Source organism: Nerophis ophidion, linkage group LG19 (assembly GCF_033978795.1).
Source record: "Nerophis ophidion isolate RoL-2023_Sa linkage group LG19, RoL_Noph_v1.0, whole genome shotgun sequence".
In the NCBI taxonomy this organism is placed as follows: domain Eukaryota; kingdom Metazoa; phylum Chordata; class Actinopteri; order Syngnathiformes; family Syngnathidae; genus Nerophis; species Nerophis ophidion.
In genome coordinates this window covers 45,889,962-45,912,301 of record NC_084629.1, presented here as the reverse complement: position 1 = coordinate 45,912,301, position 22,340 = coordinate 45,889,962, and the positions used below count along the sequence as shown (strand labels likewise).

At 43.2% G+C, this 22,340-nt stretch overlaps 1 protein-coding gene across 2 annotated transcripts; it reads left to right on the top strand.

The window, feature by feature from the left end:
* The first annotated feature begins 65 nt into the window (after positions 1-65).
* On the top strand, positions 66-15,225 carry ercc1 (excision repair cross-complementation group 1). 2 transcript variants are annotated; one of them, XM_061880129.1, is made up of 11 exons: positions 66-223; positions 390-618; positions 704-812; positions 2,814-3,022; positions 3,149-3,252; positions 3,341-3,440; positions 7,821-7,897; positions 12,176-12,275; positions 13,600-13,671; positions 13,756-13,824; positions 14,995-15,225. In XM_061880129.1, exons 2-11 carry the CDS (start codon positions 559-561, stop codon positions 15,058-15,060), a joined length of 966 nt encoding a protein of 321 aa, XP_061736113.1. In that variant the 5' UTR covers positions 66-223; positions 390-558; the 3' UTR covers positions 15,061-15,225. The 2 variants fall into 2 exon arrangements, with proteins under 2 accessions (XP_061736113.1, XP_061736114.1); XM_061880130.1 differs by having other exon boundaries at positions 117-618; positions 2,817-3,022.
* Positions 15,226-22,340: the final 7,115 nt, after the last annotated feature.

Genomic DNA, 22,340 nt, shown 5'->3' with positions numbered 1-22,340 from the left:
GGTGTTCCTCAACATTTAACTATTTCTATAACGCACGTCAAAACATTTTAATTCAATATTCCAAACATGGTGTTACAGATGTATTTTTTATTTTATTTTTTTATTCCAAGTGTATTTTACGCTGAAAAGCCAATACCGGAAACTCTACGTGAAAACTTCCTGCACACATACGCCATATATTTTCCGTAAAAATGTTGATTAACGCCATCAACTAATCGATTGTGTAAGTAATGATGACGGCATTTTTGCATTACACTCATTAACTAGTATAGTACAGAATATTATATTATTTAACTGTCTTTTTCGAACCGGAAGTTGTCTTGTCCATTGTCTGTTTTAAAACATACCCAAGCTCCATCCATCCATTACCTACCGCTTATTCCCTTTAGGGGCGCGGGGAGCGCTGGTGCTTATCTCAGCTATAATCGGGCAAAAGGCGGTGTACACCCTGGACAAGTCGCCACCTCATCACAGGGCCAACACAGATAGACAGACAACATTCCCACTCACATTCACACACTAGGGACCATTTAGTGTTGCCCATAGCCAAGCTGAGACATGAAAAAGAGGTTCAACATCAATTTGGACGACTCTGCCTTCACTCGAGAGAGACCACCTGTAAGTAATGATGTTCATATTTGACTTAACTTTTCTAAGATGTCTCATGTAAAGCCTTGTGCCTTTCTTCCATTTGCTCTTGTAGCCAAAGCATCATTTCCAGCCATCATCAAATGTGGTACAGAGCAGCGCTTCTTCCTCTCCAAAGAAGGACAATCATTTGTCCTATGCACAATATATCATCAAGGATAAAGGTCAGGGCTCCTCTGATTTACAAACCCCGTTTCCATATGAGTTGGGAAATTGTGTTCGATGTGAATATAAACGGAATACAATGATTTGCAAATCCTTTTCAACCCACATTCAATTGAATGCACTACAAGGACAATATATTTGATGTTCAAACTCATAAACTTTGGGGGGTTTTGCAAATAACTTAGAATTTCATGGCTGCAACACGTGCCAAAGTAGTTGGGAAAGGGCATGTTCACCACTGTGTTACATCATCTTTTCTTTTAACAACACTCAAAAAACGTTTGGGACCTAAGGAAACTAATTGTTTAAGCTTTGAAAGTAGAATTCTTTCCCATTCTTGTTTTATGTAGAGCTTCAGTCGTTCAACGTCCAGGATCTCCGCTGTCGTATTTTACACTTCATAGTGCGCCACACATTTTCGATGAGAGACAGGTCTGGCCAGTAAGTACCTGCACTCTTTTTTTTTTTACGAAGCCACGCTGTTGTAACACGTGCTGAATGTGGCTTGGCATTGTCTTGCTGAAATAAGCAGGGGCCTCCATGAAAAAGACGGCGCTTAGATGGCACAATATGTTGTTCTAAAACCTGTATGTACCTTTCAGCATTAATGGTGCCTTCACAGATGTGTAAGTTACCCATGCCTTGGGCACTAATGCACCCCCATACCATCACAGATGCTGGCTTTTGAACTTTGCGTCAATAACAGTCTGGATGGTTCGCTTCCCCTTTGGTCCGGATGACACAATGTCAAATATTTCCAAAAACAATTTGAAATGTGGACTCGTCAGACCACAGAACACTTTTCCACTTTGCATCAGTCCATCTTAGATGATCTCGGGCCCAGAGAAGCCGGCAGCGTTTCCGGATGTTGTTGATAAATGGCTTTCGCTTTGCATAGTAGAGCTTTAACTTGCACTTACAGATGTAGCGACCAACTGTATTTAGTGACAGTGGTTTTCTGAAGTGTTCCTGAGCCCATGTGGTGATATCCTTTAGAGATTGATGTCGGTTTTTGATACAGTGGCGTCTGAGGGATCGAAGGTCACGCTCATTCAATGTTGGAGTGATTTCTCCAGATTCCCTGAACTTTTTGATGATATTATGGACCGTAGATGTTAAAATCCCTACATTTCTTGCAATTGCACTTTGAGAAATGTTGTTCTTAAACTGTTTACTGGTACGCCCCTTTGTCCACGCAGTTGTGGACAAAGGGGTGTACCTCGCCCCATCCTTTCTTGTGAAAGACTGAGCATTTTTTGGGAAGCTGTTTTTATACCTAATCATGGCACCCACCTGTTCCCAATTAGCCTGCACACCTGTGGGATGTTCCAAATAAATGGTAAATGGGTTGTACTTGTATAGCGCTTTTCTACCTTCAAGGTACTCAAAGCGCTTTGACACTACTTCCACATTTACCCATTCACACACACATTCACACACTGGTGGAGGGAGCTGCCATGCAAGGCGCCAACCAGCACCCATCAGGAGCAAGAGTGAAGTGTCTTGCTCAGGACACAACGGACGTGACGAGGTTGGTACTAGGTGGGAATTGAACCAGGGACGCTCGGGTTGCGCACGGCCACTCTTCCACTGCGCCACGCCGTCCCCATAAGTGTTTGATGAGCATTCCTCAACTTTATCAGTATTTATTGCCACCTTTCCCAACTTCTTTGTCACGTGTTGCTGGCATCAAATTCTAAAGTTAATGAATATTTGCAAAAAAAAATGTATATCAGTTTGAACATCAAATATGTTGTCTTTGTAGCATATTCAACTGAATATGGGTTGAAAATGATTTGTAAATTATTGTAATCTGTTTATATTTACATTTAACACAATTTCCTAACTCCTCTGATTACATTTACCATTTATTGATTAACGTGGACCCCGACTTAAACAAGTTGAAAAACGTATTCAGGTGTTACAATTTAGTGGTCAATTGTATGGAATATGTACTGTACCGTGCAATCTACTAATAAAAGTTTCAATCAATCTATCAGAAGATGGCGGCGCCCTCAAAAGTACCAACCTGAGGCAAAAAGAACCGGATTCAGTACCCTCTGTGGAAGATAGGGGTGAGACTAGTGGAGGTGACGAGGTCAAGAAGATCTTGGGCCAGGAAGGAAATCAGAAGGAAGGACATCTTGGTGCAAACCTTGGTCCCAAACCGGCGGGGTCCGGGAGTAGCATTATTGTCAGTCCCCGACAGGTACACAACATTAAGTACACTTGCGCAAACTAATGAAACCCAACACAAAAGCTTAGATCTGACCGACAAAAGACACAACAGCATGCATGTGCTGTCACATTCAACACACTTTTACTGTGCTCTCAGAGGGGGAATCCAATTTTGAAGTTTGTGAGGAGTGTCCCGTGGGAGTTTGGAGAGGTTGTACCAGATTATGTCCTGGGCCAAACAACGTGTGCTCTCTTTCTCAGGTGAATGATTTTGCTTATTTACTCAATACATCACCTGCATTACATTTATTCTCCCCCTCTCTCTTTCTGGTCTGTTGATGGCGGACAGTCTGAGGTATCACAATCTGAATCCCAATTACATTCACGACCGACTCAAGCAGCTCGGACACAGTTTCACCCTCAGAGTTTTGCTGGTTCAAGTGGATGTGGTGAGTACAGAACAGTGTTCCTCTAAGGCAGGGGTCTCAAACTCAATTTAGCTGCTGGATGCAGAAACTGGGTGAGGCTGGGCCGCAAGAAAATATTTCCTAAAAAAATTTAACATGCACTTTTTAATGAATTCACCTTCTTTGAATGGCTTTCCGGCCCTAGCAACATACTTGCCAACTCTCGCGATCTTTCCGGGAAACACCCGAATATCAGTGCCCCTCCCGACAATCTCCCGGGGCAATCAATCTCTTGGTTTTTAAGGGTGTGCCGTGATGGCACTGCTTTTAGCGTCCTCTACAAACTGCCGAATCGTCCGCTTTTCCACCATACAAACAGTGTGCCGGCCCAATCGCGTATTGTATGAGGCTTCTGCAGATCCACGGAAGTGACTGCAAGACATACTTGATCAACAGCCATACAGGTCACACTGAGTGTGGCCATATAAACAACTTTATCACTGCTACAAATATGCGCCACACTGTGAACCCAGACCAAACAAAGATTGACAAACACATCACATGTTTGGGTCGGCATAGCTCGGTTGGTAGAGCGGCCGTGCCAGCAACTTGAGGGTTGCAGGTTCGATTCCCGCTTCCGCCATCCTAGTCACTGCCGTTGTGTCCTTGGGCAAGACACTTTACCCACTTGCTCCCAGTGCCACCCACACTGGTTTAAATGTAACTTAGATATTGGGTTTCACTATGTAAAGCGCTTTGAGTCACTAGAGAAAAGCGCTATATAAGAATAATTCACTTCACTTCACATTTTGGGAGAACATCCGCACCGTAACACAACATAAACACAACAGAACAAATACCCAGAATCCAATGCAGCCCTAACTCTTCCAGGCTACAATAGGGGGCGTGTTTGGGGTGGGGGGGGGCAGGGGTGTATATTGTAGCCCGGAAGAGTTAGGGCTGCATGGGATTCTGGGTATTTGTTCTGTTGTGTCTATGTTGTGTTACGGTGCGGATGTTCTCCCAAAATGTGTTTGTCATTCTTGTTTGGTGTGGGTTCACAGTGCGGCGTATAATTGTAACAGTGTTAAAGTTGTTTATACGGCCACCCTCAGTGTGACCTGTATGGCTGTTGATCAACTATGTCTTGCAGTCGCTTACTGCGTCTACAGAAGCCAAATACAACATTTGGCTGGGCTGGCACGCTGTTTGTACAGGTTGTAGAGGACTTTAAAGACAGTGCCTCCACGGTGCCCCCTTAATATTGTTGTTTGGGTGAAATTCGGGGGAATGATTACCCCTGGAGGGCCACTGAAATTTGGGAGTCTCCCAGAAAAATTGACGGTTTTTAAAGTATGACGCTGTAAAGCGTCAATCATATAAAACTTGCGGGCCAACATTAAATGTTCACATCAAGGTGCGGGCCGCAAAATAACGTCTCACGGGGCGCAATTGGCCCACGGGCCGCGTGTTTGAGACCCCTGCTCTAAGGGATCAATCACAGGGCAACCATGACAGAATGCATAGGCCAGGGGTCGGCAACCCAAAATTATGAAAGAGCCATATTGGACCAAAAAAGAAATCTGTCTGGAGCTGCAAAAAATTATATAAGTATTATATTGAAGGCAACACATGAGGTAAGTGTCTATAATAGCCTACTATAAAAATGGCTATGTGTCGCAGGCTGAAGCAAATCTTCGTTGAGAGAAATGTTGAAATTGAATTTTTATTCTACACATTTTTACCACATTACAAACCGTTAGTAAATCAGAGACTTCTCAGAAAGTGAGATAACTCCTGGAAATTACTGGCTTTTAATGGCCAAAGGTATAGATGTGTGTGTCCAAGTTAAAGGAAACGGCAGGCTGTCGTCTTTTAAGATATTTAATAAAATCTTTGGCAAGCTGAGTAACGTTTGCTGTGGTCTGGAACAACATGGAAATTTTTGCTGTGGTCTGGAACAACATGGCACACAACTATCTAAATTGCAGCCAATATTAGAAACAGATAATGTGTCATGAGACATGCAAAAATAAATTATATACAAAGAGGATAAAAGTAAAGGATATTAAATGAACTCGAATATGTTATATTATGGGTTATACTATAGCGCCTTTCTACCTTCAAGGTACTCAAAGCGCTTTGACACTATTTCCACATTCACACACTGATGGCGAGAGCTGTTCTGCAAGACCTTAACCACGACCCATCAGGAGCAAGGGTGAAGTGTCTTAAAATCATACTTTTGAGCACTATAGTTGGAGTCAACGTTATTTTCGTTAGTAATGGGACTCAAACAGGTGGGTCACTGCGGCCAGTTGATGTACACTGTTTAGCTAGCTACGTAATTATGAATAGATTTGGGGGCTAAATTACTCAATGTAAGCTACAGACATTATGAACTCTTTGAAATGGTCTTGCTTCATTGTGCTGTGAGCTGAGACCATGCCATCTCCTTTGGTAGATAGCGAAAACTTCCAAAGATAAGAAGTGTTTAGATCAGGGGTGTCCACACTTTTTCTGCAGGCGAGCTACTTTTCAATTGACCAACTCGAGGGGATCTACCTCATTTATATATATCATTTATATTTATTTATTTATGAAAGAGACATTTTTGTAAACAAGTTAAATGTGTTTAATGATAATACAAGCATGTGTAACACATATAGATGTCTTTCTTTCACGGAGACAAGAATATAAGTTGGTGTATTACCTGATTCTGATGACTTGCATTGATTGGAATCAGACAGTAATGATGATAACACCCACATTTTCAAATGGAGGAGAAAAAAAGTTGTCCTTTCTGTACAATACCACATGAAAGTGGTTGGTTTTTGGCATCTAATTCATCCAGCTTCCATACACTTTACAAGAAAAACATTGGCGGCAAATTCCGTAGCTTGCTTGATTGACATTCACGGCACCCGAGGGTCTTGTGAGATGACGCTGGCTGCTGCCAGTTCATTATTATGAAAAAATGACAGAGAGGAAGGCGAAAAACACTTTTTATTTCAACAGACTTTCGCGCCGTCCCTTCCGTCAAAACTCTAAAGGCCGACTGCACATTTCCTATCTTCACAATAAAAGCCCTGCTTCATGCTGCCTGCGCTAACAAAATAAGAGTCTCGGACTTGTGCACGCCAGCTTTCTGAGGGATCGCTTGTGCACGCCAGTTTTCCGAGACTCTGTATTTTGTTAGCGCAGGCAGCATGAAGCAGGGCTTTTATTGTGAAGATAGGAAATGTGCAGTCGGCCTTTAGAGTTTTGACGGAAGGTACGGCGCGAGAGTCTGTTGAAATAAAAAGTGTTTCTCGCCTTCCTCTCGGTCATATTTTCATAATAATGATCTTGCAGCAGCCAGCGTCATCTCACAAGACCCTCCGGTACCGTGAATGTCATTTAAGTGACGTCTTGGTGAAGATTGATGATCACTCATTTTTAGGTCTATTTTTTTAAAAGCCTGGCTGGAGATGGACTGACACACCCCCCGCGGTCGACTGGTAGCTCGCGATCAACGTAATGGGCACCCCTGAATTAGATAAATCGGTCACACGCTCACCTGCAGCGATCACTTCATTTACTTTTTTGCCTTTGAGCCCAGAGAGGATGTCTTCTTTCAATAGATTTATTACAATCTTTGGTAAGCTAGGAAATGTTTGCTGTGGTCTGGAACAATATGGCACACAAACAGAAATGCAGCCAATTACATACAGATAATGTGTCATGAGACATGCAAAACTAAATTAGATACAAAGAGGATAAAAGTAAATGATATTAAATAAGCTGAAATATATCTACAAATGAGGGATAAGAATGCAATATATACATACAGCTAGCCTAATTACCATGTTAGCATCGTCAGCATTGACATGCCTGATTAGCACTCCAACAAGTCAATAAAATCAACAAAGTGCACCTTTGTGCATTCACGCACAGCATGAAACTTTTGGTGGACAAAATGAGACAAAGAAGGAGTGGAAGATTTTACATTCAAACAAACTATTGTGTCACAGTCCAAGATGTTCACCAAATACTCTCATCAGTGTAGCATACACACAAAGATATTAAACAGTGGGCTTTCTAACAATTGGGAAGGTTGGTGTCATGTTTGTCCTCAAACAAAAAACATCCTAAAACAAAAAAAATATTTTTCCCCCCACTTTTTCCATTTTCAATCCTTTTTTAAAAGTGCTCGAGAGGCAAAGGCAGGGTGGAATTGTTGTTGATTAATGCAGAAGCAGCTGAGACAGAATGGAGTGCACCACAATGCCTAATTTTGATCAATACACCACTTGCATGGAAATAGAAGTTAATGCATCAAATACATTAGTTGGAATCCATTCCTGTTCATGAACAAAGTATATTTGACTGTGCAACGTAAAAATGTGTGTTCATGTAGTTCTGTTGGTGTTTTCATTACAGAAGGACCCTCATCATGCATTGAAGGAGCTGGCTCGCATCTGTATCATGGCGGACTGCACTCTTATTTTAGCCTGGAGGTAAAATCAGTTTGCATCGTGGACAAAAACTTTGGATTTCTTGTCATTTGAATATATTTTAAATATAGGCCCCACTATACAAAAGTATCCACTCGGCATCCATTGCACCGCGATCCCTTCCAAGGTTTCTCGTTGTTCCCATTGGGTTGAGTTTTTTCTTACCCTGATGTGGGATCGACATAGCTGAGGATGTCGTTGTGGCTTTTGCAGCCCTTTGAGACATTGAAAGGCTATATACGTAAACTTCGATTGATATGAAGTTGAACATTTTAATTTTCAATCTACGAATGTACAACTGTTTGTTTATTTTGTTGACCATTGACCGAAGAATAGAATAGAATAGAATGTACTTTATTGATCCCTGGGGGAAATTCAGCACCACAGTTTGCTCACAATAAACAATGATAATAACAATAATAAACTAAACAAAAAAATTGATAAATCACTTAATACTAAGGGTTTAACAGTGTTATAAATAACGTGGTATTTTGATATTAAAAACCTCACAATAATGCCGTGACAGGGGCGGCATAGCTCGGTTGGTAGAGCGGCCGTGCCAGCAACTTCAGGGTTGCAGGTTCAATTCCTGCTTCCGTCATCCTAATCACTGCCGTTGTGTCCTTGGGCAAGACACTTTACCCACTTGCTCCCAGTGCCATCCACACTGGTTTAAATGTAACTTAGATATTTGGTTTCACTATGTAAAGCGCTTTGAGTCACTAGAGAAAAGCGCTATATAAATATAATTCACTTCACTTAAAAAAGGAAAACTTACTCAGTGTACAGTTTTGCTGGTACTTGGCCATTTTGGAAGTAAACTAAATCTCCTGAAATTCCCTGCATTGTGCAAGCGTGGGAGGTCATAAAGGAAAGTGAAAGGATTGTTTTTTTCCTACTTTTCCTGAAGTTTTCATTAAAATCCATCCATAACTTTTTGATTTAGACAAACAAAACACAACCTCTTTAATATACGTATACCGCAAGGCAAAGTCATCGCCTTTGTCTGCGGTGTTTCCTAGACGACACATCAAGCCAGTCAAAGGTTGTGATGTTTTAACCCGCATTTGTTTCAATAACATTAAATTAACATGTGGTTTGAATTAATTTGTTATCTTTGTTTTAAGTGGGAAATGCAGCAGGGTGGACAAACTGCACTGTGGAGAATACAGGGAATATGAAAAGCTCTACTTGATAAACCATCCATCCATCCATTTCCTACCGCTTATTCCCTTTGGGGTCGCGGGGGGCGCTGGTGCCTATCTTAGCTACAATCGGGCGGAAGGCGGGGTACACCCTGGACAAGTCGCCACCTCATCACAAAGCCAACACGGATAGACAGACAACATTCACACTCACATTCACACACTAGGGACCATTTAGTGTTGCCCAGGGGTGCCCACACTTTTTCTGCAGGCGAGCTACTTTTCAATTGACCAACTCGAGGGGATCTACCTCATTTAAATATATAATTTATATTCATTTATTAATGAAAGAGACATTTTTGTAAACAAGTTAAATGTGTTTAATGATAATACAAGCATGTGTAACACATATAGATGTCTTTCTTTCACGAAGACTAGAATATAAGTTGGTGTATTACCTGATTCTGATGACTTGCATTGATTGGAATCAAGACAGTAATGATGATAACGCCCACATTTTCAAATGGAGGAGAAAAAAAGTTGTCCTTTCTGTATAATACCACATGAAAGTGGTTGGTTTTTGGCATCTAATTCATCCAGCTTCCATACACTTTACAAGAAAAACATTGGCGGCAAATTCCGTAGCTTGCTTGATTGACATTCACGGCACCCGAGGGTCTTGTGAGATGACGCTGGCTGCTGCCAGTTCATTATTATGAAAAAATGACAGAGAGGAAGGCGAGAAACACTTTTTATTTCAACAGACTTTCGCGCCGTCCCTTCCGTCAAAACTCTAAAGGCCGACTGCACATTTCCTATCTTCACAATAAAAGCCCTGCTTCATGCTGCCTGCGCTAACAAAATAAGAGTCTCAGAAAGCTGGCGTGCACAAGTGATGTGCACGCCAGCTTTCCGAGGGATCGCTTGTGCACGCCAGTTTTCCGAGACTCTGTATTTAGTTAGCGCAGGCAGCATGAAGCAGGGCTTTTATTGTGAAGATAGGAAATGTGCAGTCGGCCTTTAGAGTTTTGACGGAAGGTACGGCGCGAGAGTCTGTTGAAATAAAAAGTGTTTCTCGCCTTCCTCTCGGTCATATTTTCATAATAATGATCTTGCAGCAGCCAGCGTCATCTCACAAGACCCTCCGGTACCGTGAATGTCATTTAAGTGACGTCTTGGTGAAGATTGATGATCACTCATTTTCAGGTCTATTTTTTTTTAAAGCCTGGCTGGAGATCGACTGACACACCCCCCGCGGTCGACTGGTAGCTCGCGATCGACGTAATGGGCACCCCTGGTGTTGTCAATCAACCTAACTTGATTAACCACTACCTGAAAAATATATTTGATTTAGGAAGCCAAGCATCAATTTAAATGATAAATGGGTTGTACTTGTATAGCGCTTTTCTACCTTCAAAGTACTCAAAGCGCTTTGACACTACTTCCACATTTACCCATTCACACACCCATTCACACACTGATGGAGGGAGCTGCCATGCAAGGCGCCAACCAGCACCCATCAGGAGCAAGGGTGAAGTGTCTTGCTCAGGACACAACGGACGTGACGAGGTTGGTACTAGGTGGGAATTGAACCAGGGATGCTCGGGTCGCGCACGGCCACTCTCCCCACTGCGCCACGCCATTTGTGAGGTATTTACACTATTAAAATAATAAATTGTCAGCTCACTTTTCTGAGAATCATCATTTTCCAAAGTGGTATAAGATGTCCACTACAGAGGACACCGTTTCCCTGAAGTTAAAAGCTGACGGACACTAACTTGAACATTGTGTTTTACATTTGTTAGACTAGATGTTTATATTGTCAGCTCAAGGTAGATTCAGATAGAGAAAAACATGTACGGTATATGTGTTTGTGTTAAAGTACAGTAAGTGTGTTTATTCTTGCCATTTCATTTGACTCACTAGAACAGTAGTCCCCAAACTTTTTGTAGCTGCGGACTGGTCAACGCTTGACAATCTGTCCCACGGACCAGGGGGGAGGGGGAATACAATCGTGTGCTTACGGACTGTATCCCTGCAGACTGTATTGATCTATATTGATATACAGTATAATGTATCAATCAATCAATCAATGTTTATTTATATAGCCCCAAATCACAAATGTCTCAAAGGACTGCACAAATCATTACGACTACAACATCCTCGGAAGAACCCACAAAAGGGCAAGGAAAACTCACACCCAGTGGGCAGGGAGAATTCACATCCAGTGGGACGCCAGTGACAATGCTGACTATGAGAAACCTTGGAGAGGACCTCAGATGTGGGCAACCCACCCCTCTATATATTGTGTTTTTTATTCCATCCATCCATCCATTTTCTACCGCTTATTCCCTTTTGGGGTGGCGGGGGGCGCTGGCGCCTATCTCAGCTACAATCGGGCGGAAGGCGGGGTACACCCTGGACAAGTCGCCACCTCATCGCAGGGCCAACACAGATAGACAGACAACATTCACACTCACATTCACACACTAGGGCCAATTTAGTGTTGCCAATCAACCTATCCCCAGGTGCATGTCTTTGGAGGTGGGAGGGGCCTATCCCCAGGTGCATGTCTTTGGAAGTGGGAGGAAGCCGGAGTACCCGGAGGGAACCCACGCAGTCACGGGGAGAACATGCAAACTCCACACAGAAAGATCCCGAGCCTGGATTTGAACCCAGGACTGCAGGACCTTCGTATTGTGAGGCAGACGCACTAACCCCTCTTCCACCGTATATATATATAATTTTTTTTATTTTATTTTTTTTAAATGTTTTATCTATTGTGCGGCCCGGCCCCGGTCCGCGGACCGATTGGTATCAGGCCGCACAACCACCGGCCACGGTTGGGGACCACTGCACTATAACATTTATAAGTATTTTTTTTTGGACATATACCACATTAATATCGTACTGTGGGCTTAATACTATGATAATATAGTACTGTAAGATGTTGATACTGTTACATCCTACTTAATACCCAAACATTATACAAAACGCACGACAGACATATTTTACGTTACAGCTGATCATTTTTAATAAATAAAAATGCTTGTTAATTTCCAACACGCTAATAAACATATTCCTATAATAATCGGGTTTTTTTGTGTTGTTTTTTTTTTTTCAAATGAACTGACAGCCCAGAGGAGGCAGGACGTTACCTGGAAACATACAAGTCCTACGAGAAGAAACCTGCCGATCTTTTAAAGGAGCAAGTTGAAAAAGACTATTTGTCAAAGGTATTTTTTTTATCTTGTTAAATTTGTGAATGCATGGGAGTTTGCCCAACCAGTCTACATGTGCTTTGTGGACTTGGAGAAGGCTTTGGACCGTGTCCCTCGGGAAGTCCTGTGGGGAGTGCTCAGAGAGTATGGGGTATCGGACTGTCTGATTGTGGCGGTCCGCGTCAGAGCTTGGTCTGCATTGCCGGCAGTAAGTCGGACACATTTCCAGTGAGGGTTGGACTCCGCCAAGGCTGTCCTTTGTCACCCATTCTGTTCATAACTTTTATGGACAGAATTTCTAGGCGCAGTCAAGGCGTTGAGGGGATCCGGTTTGGTGACCGCAGGATTAGGTCTCTGCTTTTTGCAGATGATGTGGTCCTGATGGCTTCATCTGACCAGGATCTTCAGCTCTCACTGGATCGGTTTGCAGCCGAGTGTGAAGCGACCGGAATGAGAATCAGCACCTCCAAATCCGAGTCCATGGTTCTTGCCCGGAAAAGGGTGGAGTGCCATCTCCGGGTTGGGGAGGAGACCCTGCCCCAAGTGGAGGAGTTAAAGTACCTAGGAGTCTTGTTCACGAGTGATGGAAGAGTGGATCGTGAGATCGACAGGCGGATCGGTGCGGCGTCTTCAGGAATGCGGACGTTGGACCGATCCGTTGTGGTGAAGAAGGAGCTGAGCCGGAAGGCAAAGCTCTCAATTTACCGGTCGATCTACGTTCCCATCCTCACCTATGGTCATGAGCTTTGGGTCATGACCGAAAGGATAAGATCACGGGTACAAGCGGCCCAAATGAGTTTCCAGGTCTCTCCCTTAGAGATAGGGTGAGAAGCTCTGCCATCCGGGAGGAACTCAAAGTAAAGCCGCTGCTCCTCCACATGGAGAGGAGCCAGATGAGGTGGTTCGGGCATCTGGTCAGGATGCCACCCGAACGCCTCCCTAGGGAGGTGTTTAGGGCACGTCCAACCGGTAGGAGGCCACGGGGAAGATCCAGGACACGTTGGGAAGACTATGTCTCTCGTCTGGCCTGGGAACGCCTCGGGATCCCCTGGGGATCCCCCGGGAAGAGCTTGACGAAGTGGCTGGGGAGAGGGAAGTTTGGATTTCCCTGCTTAGGCTGCTGCCCCCGCGACCCGACCTCAGATAAGTGGAGGAAGATGGATGGATGGAAATTTGTGAATGTGGGATTCCCTCATTGTGAGCATGACTGTGTGTGTGTGGTGCATTTGTACACATAATTCTAACATGAATCTGACTAACTTTTCACAGTCTTATCTAAGGTTTTGTTTTCTAAAAAACAAACAAACTGTCAACTTACTTAACTTTGTTTGTTTTGAAGGTAACAGACTGCCTGACCACCGTGAAGTCCATAAACAAGACAGATGCTATTACACTGCTGTCAACCTTCTCTGTAAGAGTATCCTAAAAAAAAAAAAAAAAAAAAAAAAAAAAAGAACAAATGTTTTTAATTTTAGTCATTATTTTGTTGTTACAGTCTTTGGAAGGAATCATCAGTGCTTCTAAAGAAGACCTGGTTCTCTGTCCCGGCCTTGGGCCACAAAAAGTAAGAGGAAATGCACCTATACTAGTACCATGCAGTTCATACCATACAGCAGGGGTGCCCATTACGTGGATCGCGAGCTACCAGTCGACCGCGGGGGGTGTGTCAGTCCATCTCCAGCCAAGCTTTTAAAAAAAATAGACCTAAAAATGAGTGATCATCAATCTTCACCAAGACGTCACTTAAATGACATTCACGGTACAGGAGGGTCTTGTGAGATGACGCTGGCTGCTGCAAGATCATTATTATGAAAATATGACCGAGAGGAAGGCGAGAAACACTTTTTATTTCAACAGACTCTCGCGCCGTACCTTCCGTCAAAACTCTAAAGGCCGACTGCACATTTCCTATCTTCACAATAAAAGCCCTGCTTCATGCTGCCTGCCCTAACTAAATACAGAGTCTCGGAAAACTGGCGTGCACAAGCGATCCCTCAGAAAGCTGGCGTGCACATCACTTGTGCACGCCAGCTTTCCGAGACTCTTATTTTGTTAGCGCAGGCAGCATGAAGCAGGGCTTTTATTGTGAAGATAGGAAATGTGCAGACGGCCTTTAGAGTTTTGACGGAAGGGACGGCGCGAAAGTCTGTTGAAATAAAAAGTGTTTCTCGCCTTCCTCTCTGTCATTTTTTCATAATAATGAAGTGGCAGCAGCCAGCGTCATCTCACAAGACCCTCGGGTGCCGTCAATGTCAATCAAGCAAGCTACGGAATTTGCCGCCAATGTTTTTCTTGTAAAGTGTATGGAAGCTGGATGAATTAGATGCCAAAAACCAACCACTTTCATGTGGTATTGTACAGAAAGGACAACTTTTTTTTCTCCTCCATTTGAAAATGTGGGCGTTCTCATCATTACTGTCTGATTCCAATCAATGCAAGTCATCAGAATCAGGTAATACACCAACTTATATTCTTGTCTTTGTGAAAGAAAGACATCTGTATGTGTTACATATGCTTGTATTATCATTAAATACATTTAACTTGTTTACAAAAATGTCTCTTTCATAAATAAATAAATATAAATGATATATATAAATGAGGTAGATCCCCTCGAGTTGGTCAATTGAAAAGTAGCTCGCCTGCAGAAAAAGTGTGGGCACCCCTGCCATACAGTGTATGATTGAGAAGAAATATATTCATTAAAAATGACCGTGTTGGCGCTTTGTGCTTGCAGGCAAGACGTCTCCACGATGTGCTTCATAAACCCTTCCTCAAATCCATGACGAAGTGTGATAGTTGAAAATATGGAATCACTAAAGTCACTGGCCTGATTTTAACTGAAGTCAAGAAAATAACATGGACACAATTATTGCTGTCAAAATATATATTTTATAAGTCGCTCCGGAGTATATGTCGCACCTGCCGAAAATGTATAATAAAGGAGGAAAAAAACATATATAAGTCGCACTGGAGTATAAGTCGCATTTCTTCGGGACATTTATTTGATAAAACCCAACACCAAGAATAGACATTTGGAAGGCAATTTAAGATAAATAAAGAATAGTGAACAACAGGCTGAATAAGTTATATGAGGCATAAATAACCAACTGAGAAGGTGCCTGGTATGTTAACCTAACATATTATGGTAAGAGTCATTCAAATAACTATAACATCTAGAACATGCTATACCAGGGGTAGGGAACCTATGGCTCTAGAGCCAGATGTGGCTCTTTTGATGACTGCATCTGGCTCTCAGATAAATCCGAGCTGACATTGCTTAACAGGATAAGTAATGAATAATTCCACTTGTAATCAGTGTTAAAAATAATGTTCAAAATATAAAACATTCTCGTGCATTTTCATCCATCCATCCGTTTTCTCGCGCACCTGTTCAAGAAGTTGCGTTAATGGTAAAAAGTTATTTATTTATTATTGGTTAGTGTGGGGCTTGCCCTCCAGGGGGTTCTTCAGACCCCCAAACACCGACATGAGAGCCTGTTTCAGGGTTACAATATCGTTTTATTTTTCAATAAGTCTCTCAGTTGCTTTCCAGCAATTGTCTTTTTCTCTTTCATTCTCGCTCGCACTCTGGCTCCAGCCCCAACCCCGTCTCTCCTCCTGGCTGCTGCTTATAAGATAGCGACAGGTGATTAGATAACAAGGCCCAGGTGGGCCATCTACGCACCGGTCGCTGATTTCGAGGCCGGTCCTGACACACCCACTTCGCTGCAGGCCCGCAGGCCACACCCCCTCCACAGTTAGCTTCAGAATAACAATGTTATTGTAGAGAATAACAGACTTATTATACTCTAGAAATATTGGTCTTACTTAAAAATGCACGCGATTAGTTGTGTTCAGTGTTAAAAAAAATATATATGGCTCTTACGGAAATACATTTGAAAATATTTGGCTTCTTGGCTCTCTCGGCCAAAAAGGTTCCCGACCCCTGTGCTATACCTTTACCAAACAATCTGTCACTCCTAATCGCTAAATCCCATGAAATCTTATACGTCTAGTCTCTTGCGTGAATGAGCTAAATAATAATATTTGATATTTTACGGTAATGTGTTAATACTTTCACACATAAGTCGCATCCCCGGCCAAACTATGAAAAAAACTGTGACTTATAGTCCGAAAAATGCGGTACATGTTTTTGTTTTTTTTTTAAACATAAAATATGTTGTTTATGTCTACACTGCTATTTGGTAAAACCTAAATGGATTAATAAATATTGTTGCTGGTGTGTGAATGTTGTCTGTCTATCTGTGTTGGCCGTGCAATGAGGTGGGTGTACCCCGCCTTCCACCCGACTGCAGCTGAGATAGGCTTCAGCACCCTACCACGACCTGAAAGGGACAAGCGGTAGAAAATGGATGGATGGATGAGACTGGGGCTTCACGGTGGCAGAGGGGCTAGTGCGTCTGCCTCACAATACGAAGGTCCTGCAGTCCTGGGTTCAAATCCAGGCTCGGGATCTTTCTGTGTGGAGTTTGCATGTTCTCCCCGTGACTGCGTGTGTTCCCTCCGGGTACTCCGGCTTCCTCCCACTTCCAAAGACATGCACCTGGGGATAGGTTGATTGGCAACACTAAATGGTCCCTAGTGTGTGAATGTGAGTGTGAATGTTGTCTGTCTATCTGTGTTGGCCCTGTGATGAGGTGGCGACTTGTCCAGGGTGTACACCGCCTTCTGCCTGATTGTAGCTGAGATAGGCGCCAGCGCCCCCCGCTTATTCCGAAAGGGAATAAGCGGTAGAAAATCGATGGATGTAAACGCTGTGAAGTGGGAAAGGGGTAGGATTAAATAAGCTTTGCTTCTTTCCACTCCTTTTCGGAGAGGATGTAAAGTGAAATGATATGAAACTTTGATGTATTATCCTGTAAGTGTGTTCATGTTCGAAACAAACTAAAGAACGAAAGAAAGATATAAATACACAGCACGCGACTGTGAATTGTTCCTGTTTGCGGATGACTCGGCCCTGCTGGTATCGGGCAAGGACAAGTCCCAGGTGGAACAAATCCTCAGTGCTGAACTCTTAATATTTGCACCTGGCTCGCTGACAAGAAACTATCCATACACTTAGGTAAAACGGTATCCATCCTATTCGGGTCCCATATCAACCTTAAGAAAGTCAGTGACTTCACTATAAAAGTGGGTGACATTGTTATCACCAGGAAAGATGAGGTCACCTACCTAGGTTCCATTCTAGAAGCTAAACTTTCCTGTGATAAAATGGCAACCAAGGTAGTCAAAAATGTCAACCAACGAACGAGATTCCTCTACAGAATCTCCTCTCTGGTCAGCAAAAGCACTTTGAAGATTCTAGCAGGAACTCTCATTCAACCCTTTTTCCATTACACATGCACCTCCTGGTACCCCAGCACCTCCAAAACCCTCGAATCTAGACTCCAAACATCCCAGAACAAGCTAGTCCGGTTACTTCTAGACCTCCACCCCAGATCACACCTCACTCCTACCCACTTTTCCAAAGTGGGCTGGCTCAGGGTGGAGGACAGAGTAAAACAACTTGCACTGAGCCTGGTCTATAAAATCCGCTACACCTCCCAGATACCGAAGTACATGTCAAACTACTTCCTTAACGTAAATGACCGCCATAACCACAACACCAGGGGGAGCTCCACAAACCACGTTAAACCCAGATTCCGATCTAACAAAGGTTTTAACTCATTCTCCTTCTATGTCAATCAATCAATCAATGTTTATTTATATAGCCCCAAATCACAAATGTCTCAAAGGACTGCACAAATCATTACGACTACGACATCCTCGGAAGAACCCACAAAAGGGCAAGGAAAACTCACACCCAGTGGGCAGGGAGAATTCACATCCAGTGGGACGCCAGTGACAATGCTGACTATGAGAAACCTTGGAGAGGACCTCAGATGTGGGCAACCCCCCTCTAGGGGACCGAAAGCAATGGATGTCGAGCGGGTCTAACATGATACTGTGAAAGTTCAATCCATAGTGGCTCCAACACAGCCGCGAGAGTTCAGTTCAAAGCGGATCCAAGACAGCAGCGAGAGTCCCTTCCACAGGAAACCATCCCAAGCGGAGGCGGATCAGCAGCGTAGAGATGTCCCCAACCGATACACAGGGGAGCGGTCCATCCTGGGTTTCGACTCTGGACAGCCAGTACTTCATCCATGGTCATCGGACCGGACCCCCTCCACAAGGGAGGGGGGGGACATAGGAGAAAAAAGAAAAGAAGCGGCAGATCAACTGGTCTAAAAAGGAGGTCTATTTAAAGGCTAGAGTATACAGATGAGTTTTAAGGTGAGACTTAAATGCTTCTACTGAGGTAGCATCTCGAACTGTTACCGGGAGGGCATTCCAGAGTACTGGAGCCCGAACGGAAAACGCTCTATAGCCCGCAGACTTTTTTTGGGCTTTAGGAATCACTAATAAGACGGAGTCTTTTGAACGCGGATTTCTTGCCGGGACATATGTGGAATGCACTTCCAACAGGTATAAAAGTAAGTGCATCTCTATCCTCCTTGAAAAGCGCACTAAAATTACACCTCCAGGCAACTTCAACCCTCCTCCACATCCAGCCTCCCCGGATTGTAAATAATAAAATGCAAATAATCAAATGTATATACTTGTTCTTGTGCTTTCTGAACGCACTATTTTCACTGCAGGCTGTACATATCGTACCAAGTCAGACTTACACTGTTTCAATGTCCATTTCCATGATGATGCAATTGTTGATGTCATGAATTGATTAACGTGGACCCCGACTTAAACAAGTTGAAAACGTATTCGGGTGTTACCATTTAGTGGTCAATTGTACGGAATATGTACTGAACTGTGCAATCTACTAATAAAAGTATCAATCAATCAATCAATGAACCTAACCCCCCGGATTATAAATAATGTAAATAATTCAATGTATATACTCTGATGATTAACTTGTGTGATGACTGTATTATGCTGATAGTATATATTTGTACCATGAATTGATTAACGTGGACCCCGACTTAAACAAGTTGAAAAACTTATTGGGGTGTTACCATTTAGTGGTCAATTGTACAGAATATGTACTGTACTGTGCAGCACAGTGGCAGAGGGGTTAGTGCAGGGGTCCGGAACCTTTTTGGCTGAGAGAGCCATGAAAGCCAAATATTTCAAAATGTATTTCCGTGAGAGCCATATAATCTTTTTTTTAACACTGAATACAACTAAATGCGTGCATTTTTGAGACCAACATTTTTACAGTATTATAAGACTCTTATTCTTTTTAAAAATGGTTAAAAAAAATGGTGAAGTGAATTATATTTATATAGCGCTTTTCTCTAGTGACTCAAAGCGCTTTACATAGTGAAACCCAATATCTAAGTTACATTTAAAGCAGTGTGGGTGGCACTGGGAGCAGGTGGGTAAAGTGTCTTGCCCAAGGACACAACGGCAGTGACTAGGATGGCGGAAGCGGGAATCGAACCTGCAACCCTCAAGTTGCTGGCACGGCCACTCTACCAATTGAGCTATGCCGCTATACAAGTAAATGGTTGTACTTGTAAAGTAATTTTCTACCCCTTATTAAGGAGCCCAAAGCGCTTTGACACTATTTCCACATTCACACACTGATGGCGGGAGCTGCCATGCAAGGCGCTAACCAGGACCCATCAGGAGCAAGGATGAAATGTCTTGCTCAAGGACACAACGGATGTGATTAAGATGGTAGAACGTGGGGATTGAACCAGTAACCCTCAGATTGCTGGCACATCCACTGTCCCAACTTCGCCACGCAGTCCCCAAGATAATAACATTTTTATTCTAAAGCTAACTAATAATAAATATGATACTTCCTTACAATTAAAGCGACTTCTTGAACAGGTGCGATAGAAAATGGATGGTTGGACAAAAATGCATGAGAATTTTTTTATAATTTGAACGTTATTTTTAACACTGATTACCGGCGGAATTATTAATTACTTATCGTGTTAAGCAATGTCAGCTAAAATTTATCTGAGAGCCAAATGCAGTCATCAAAAGAGCCACATCTGGCTCTAGAGCCATAGGTTCCCTACCCCTGGGTTAGTGCGTCTGCCTCACAATACGAAGGTCCTGCAGTCCTGGGTTCAATTCCGGGCTCGGGATCTTTCTTTGTGGAGTTTGCATGTTCTCCCCGTGAATGCGTGGGTTCCCTCCGGGTACTCCGGCTTCCTCCCACTTCCAAAGACATGCACCTGGGGATAGGCCCCTCTCACTTCCAAAGACATGCACCTGGGGATAGGCCCCTCCCACCTCCAAACACATGCACCTGGGGATAGGCCCCTCCCACTTCCAAACACATGCACCTGGGGATAGGCCCCTCCCACTTCCAAAGACATGCACCTGGGGATAGGCCCCTCTCACTTCCAAAGACATGCACCTGGGGATAGGCCCCTCCCACCTCCAAACACATGCACCTGGGGATAGGCCCCTCCCACTTCCAAAGACATGCACCTGGGGATAGGCCCCTCTCACTTCCAAAGACATGCACCTGGGGATAGGCCCCTCTCACCTCCAAACACATGCACCTGGGGATAGGCCCCTCCCACCTCCAAACACATGCACCTGGGGATAGGCCCCTCCCACCTCCAAACACATGCACCTGGGGATAGGCCCCTCCCACCTCCAAATACATGCACCTGGGGATAAGCTCCTCCCACCTCCAAAGACATGCACCTGGGGATAGGCCCCTCCCACTTCCAAAGACATGCACCTGGGGATAGGTTGATTGGCAACACTAAATGGTCCCTAGTGTGTGAATGTGAGTGTGAATGTTGTCTGTCTATCTGTGTTGGCCCTGCGATGAGGTGGCGACTTGTCCAGGGTGTACCCTGCCTTCCGCCCGATTGTAGCTGAGATAGGCACCAGTGGCCCCCGCGACTCCAAAGGGAATAAGCGGTAGGAAATGGATGGATGGATGTACTGTACTGTGCAATCTACTTATAAAAGTTTCAATCAATCAATATATTTGGATTAATTGTCCGCGACCCCAAGAGGGACAAGCGGTAGGAAATGGATGGACGATGGCATCCTTGTGGGGCGGTATAGCTCGGTTAGGTAGAGTGGCCGTGCCAGCAACTTGAGGGTTGCAGGTTCGATTCCCATTCCGCCACCCTAGTCACTGCCGTTGTGTCCTTGGGCAAGACACTTTACCCACCTGCTCCCAGTGCCACCCACACTGGTTTAAATGTCACTTAGATATTGGGTTTCACTATGTAAAGCGCTTTGAGTCACTAGAGAAAAGCGCTATATAAATATAATTCACTTCACTTGTTAACTTAATACATTGGTTCTCAACTCTCATACTTGAAGGAATGCCAAGGGGTACGTGAGATTTTTTTTTTAAATATTCTAAAAATAGCAATGATTCAAAAATCCTTTATAAATATATATATATATATATATATATATATATAGAAAGAGAGAGAGAGAGAGAGAGAGAGAGAGAGAGAGAGAGAGAGAGAGAGAGAGAGAGAGAGAGAGAGAGAGAGAGAGAGAGAGAGAGAGACAAAGAGAGAGAGAGAGAGAGACAAAGAGAGAGAGAGAGAAAGACAAAGAGAGAGAGAGAGAGAGAGAGAGAGTAATCAACAAATTATGAATGTAAGTTCATAAACTGTGAAAATAAATACAACAATGCAATATTCAGTGTTGACAGCTAGATTTTTTGTGGACATGTTCCATAAATATTGATGTAAAGATTTCTTTTTTTGTGAAGAAATGTTTAGTATGAAGTTGATGAATCCAGATGGATCTCTATTACAATCCCCAAAGAGGGCTCTTTAAGTTGATGATTACTTCTATGTGTAGAAATCTTTATTTATAATTGAATCACTTGTTTATTTTTCAATAAGTTTTTAGTTATTTTTATATCTTTTTTTTCCAAATAGTTCAACAAACGCCACTACAAATGAGCAATATTTTGCACTGTTATACAATTTAATAATTAAGAAACTGATGACATATTGCTGTATTTTACTTTTTATCTCTTTTTTTTCAAGCAAAAATGCTTTGTTCTCATTAGGCCAGGCGTAGGGAACCTATGGCTCTAGAGCCAGATGTGACTCTTTT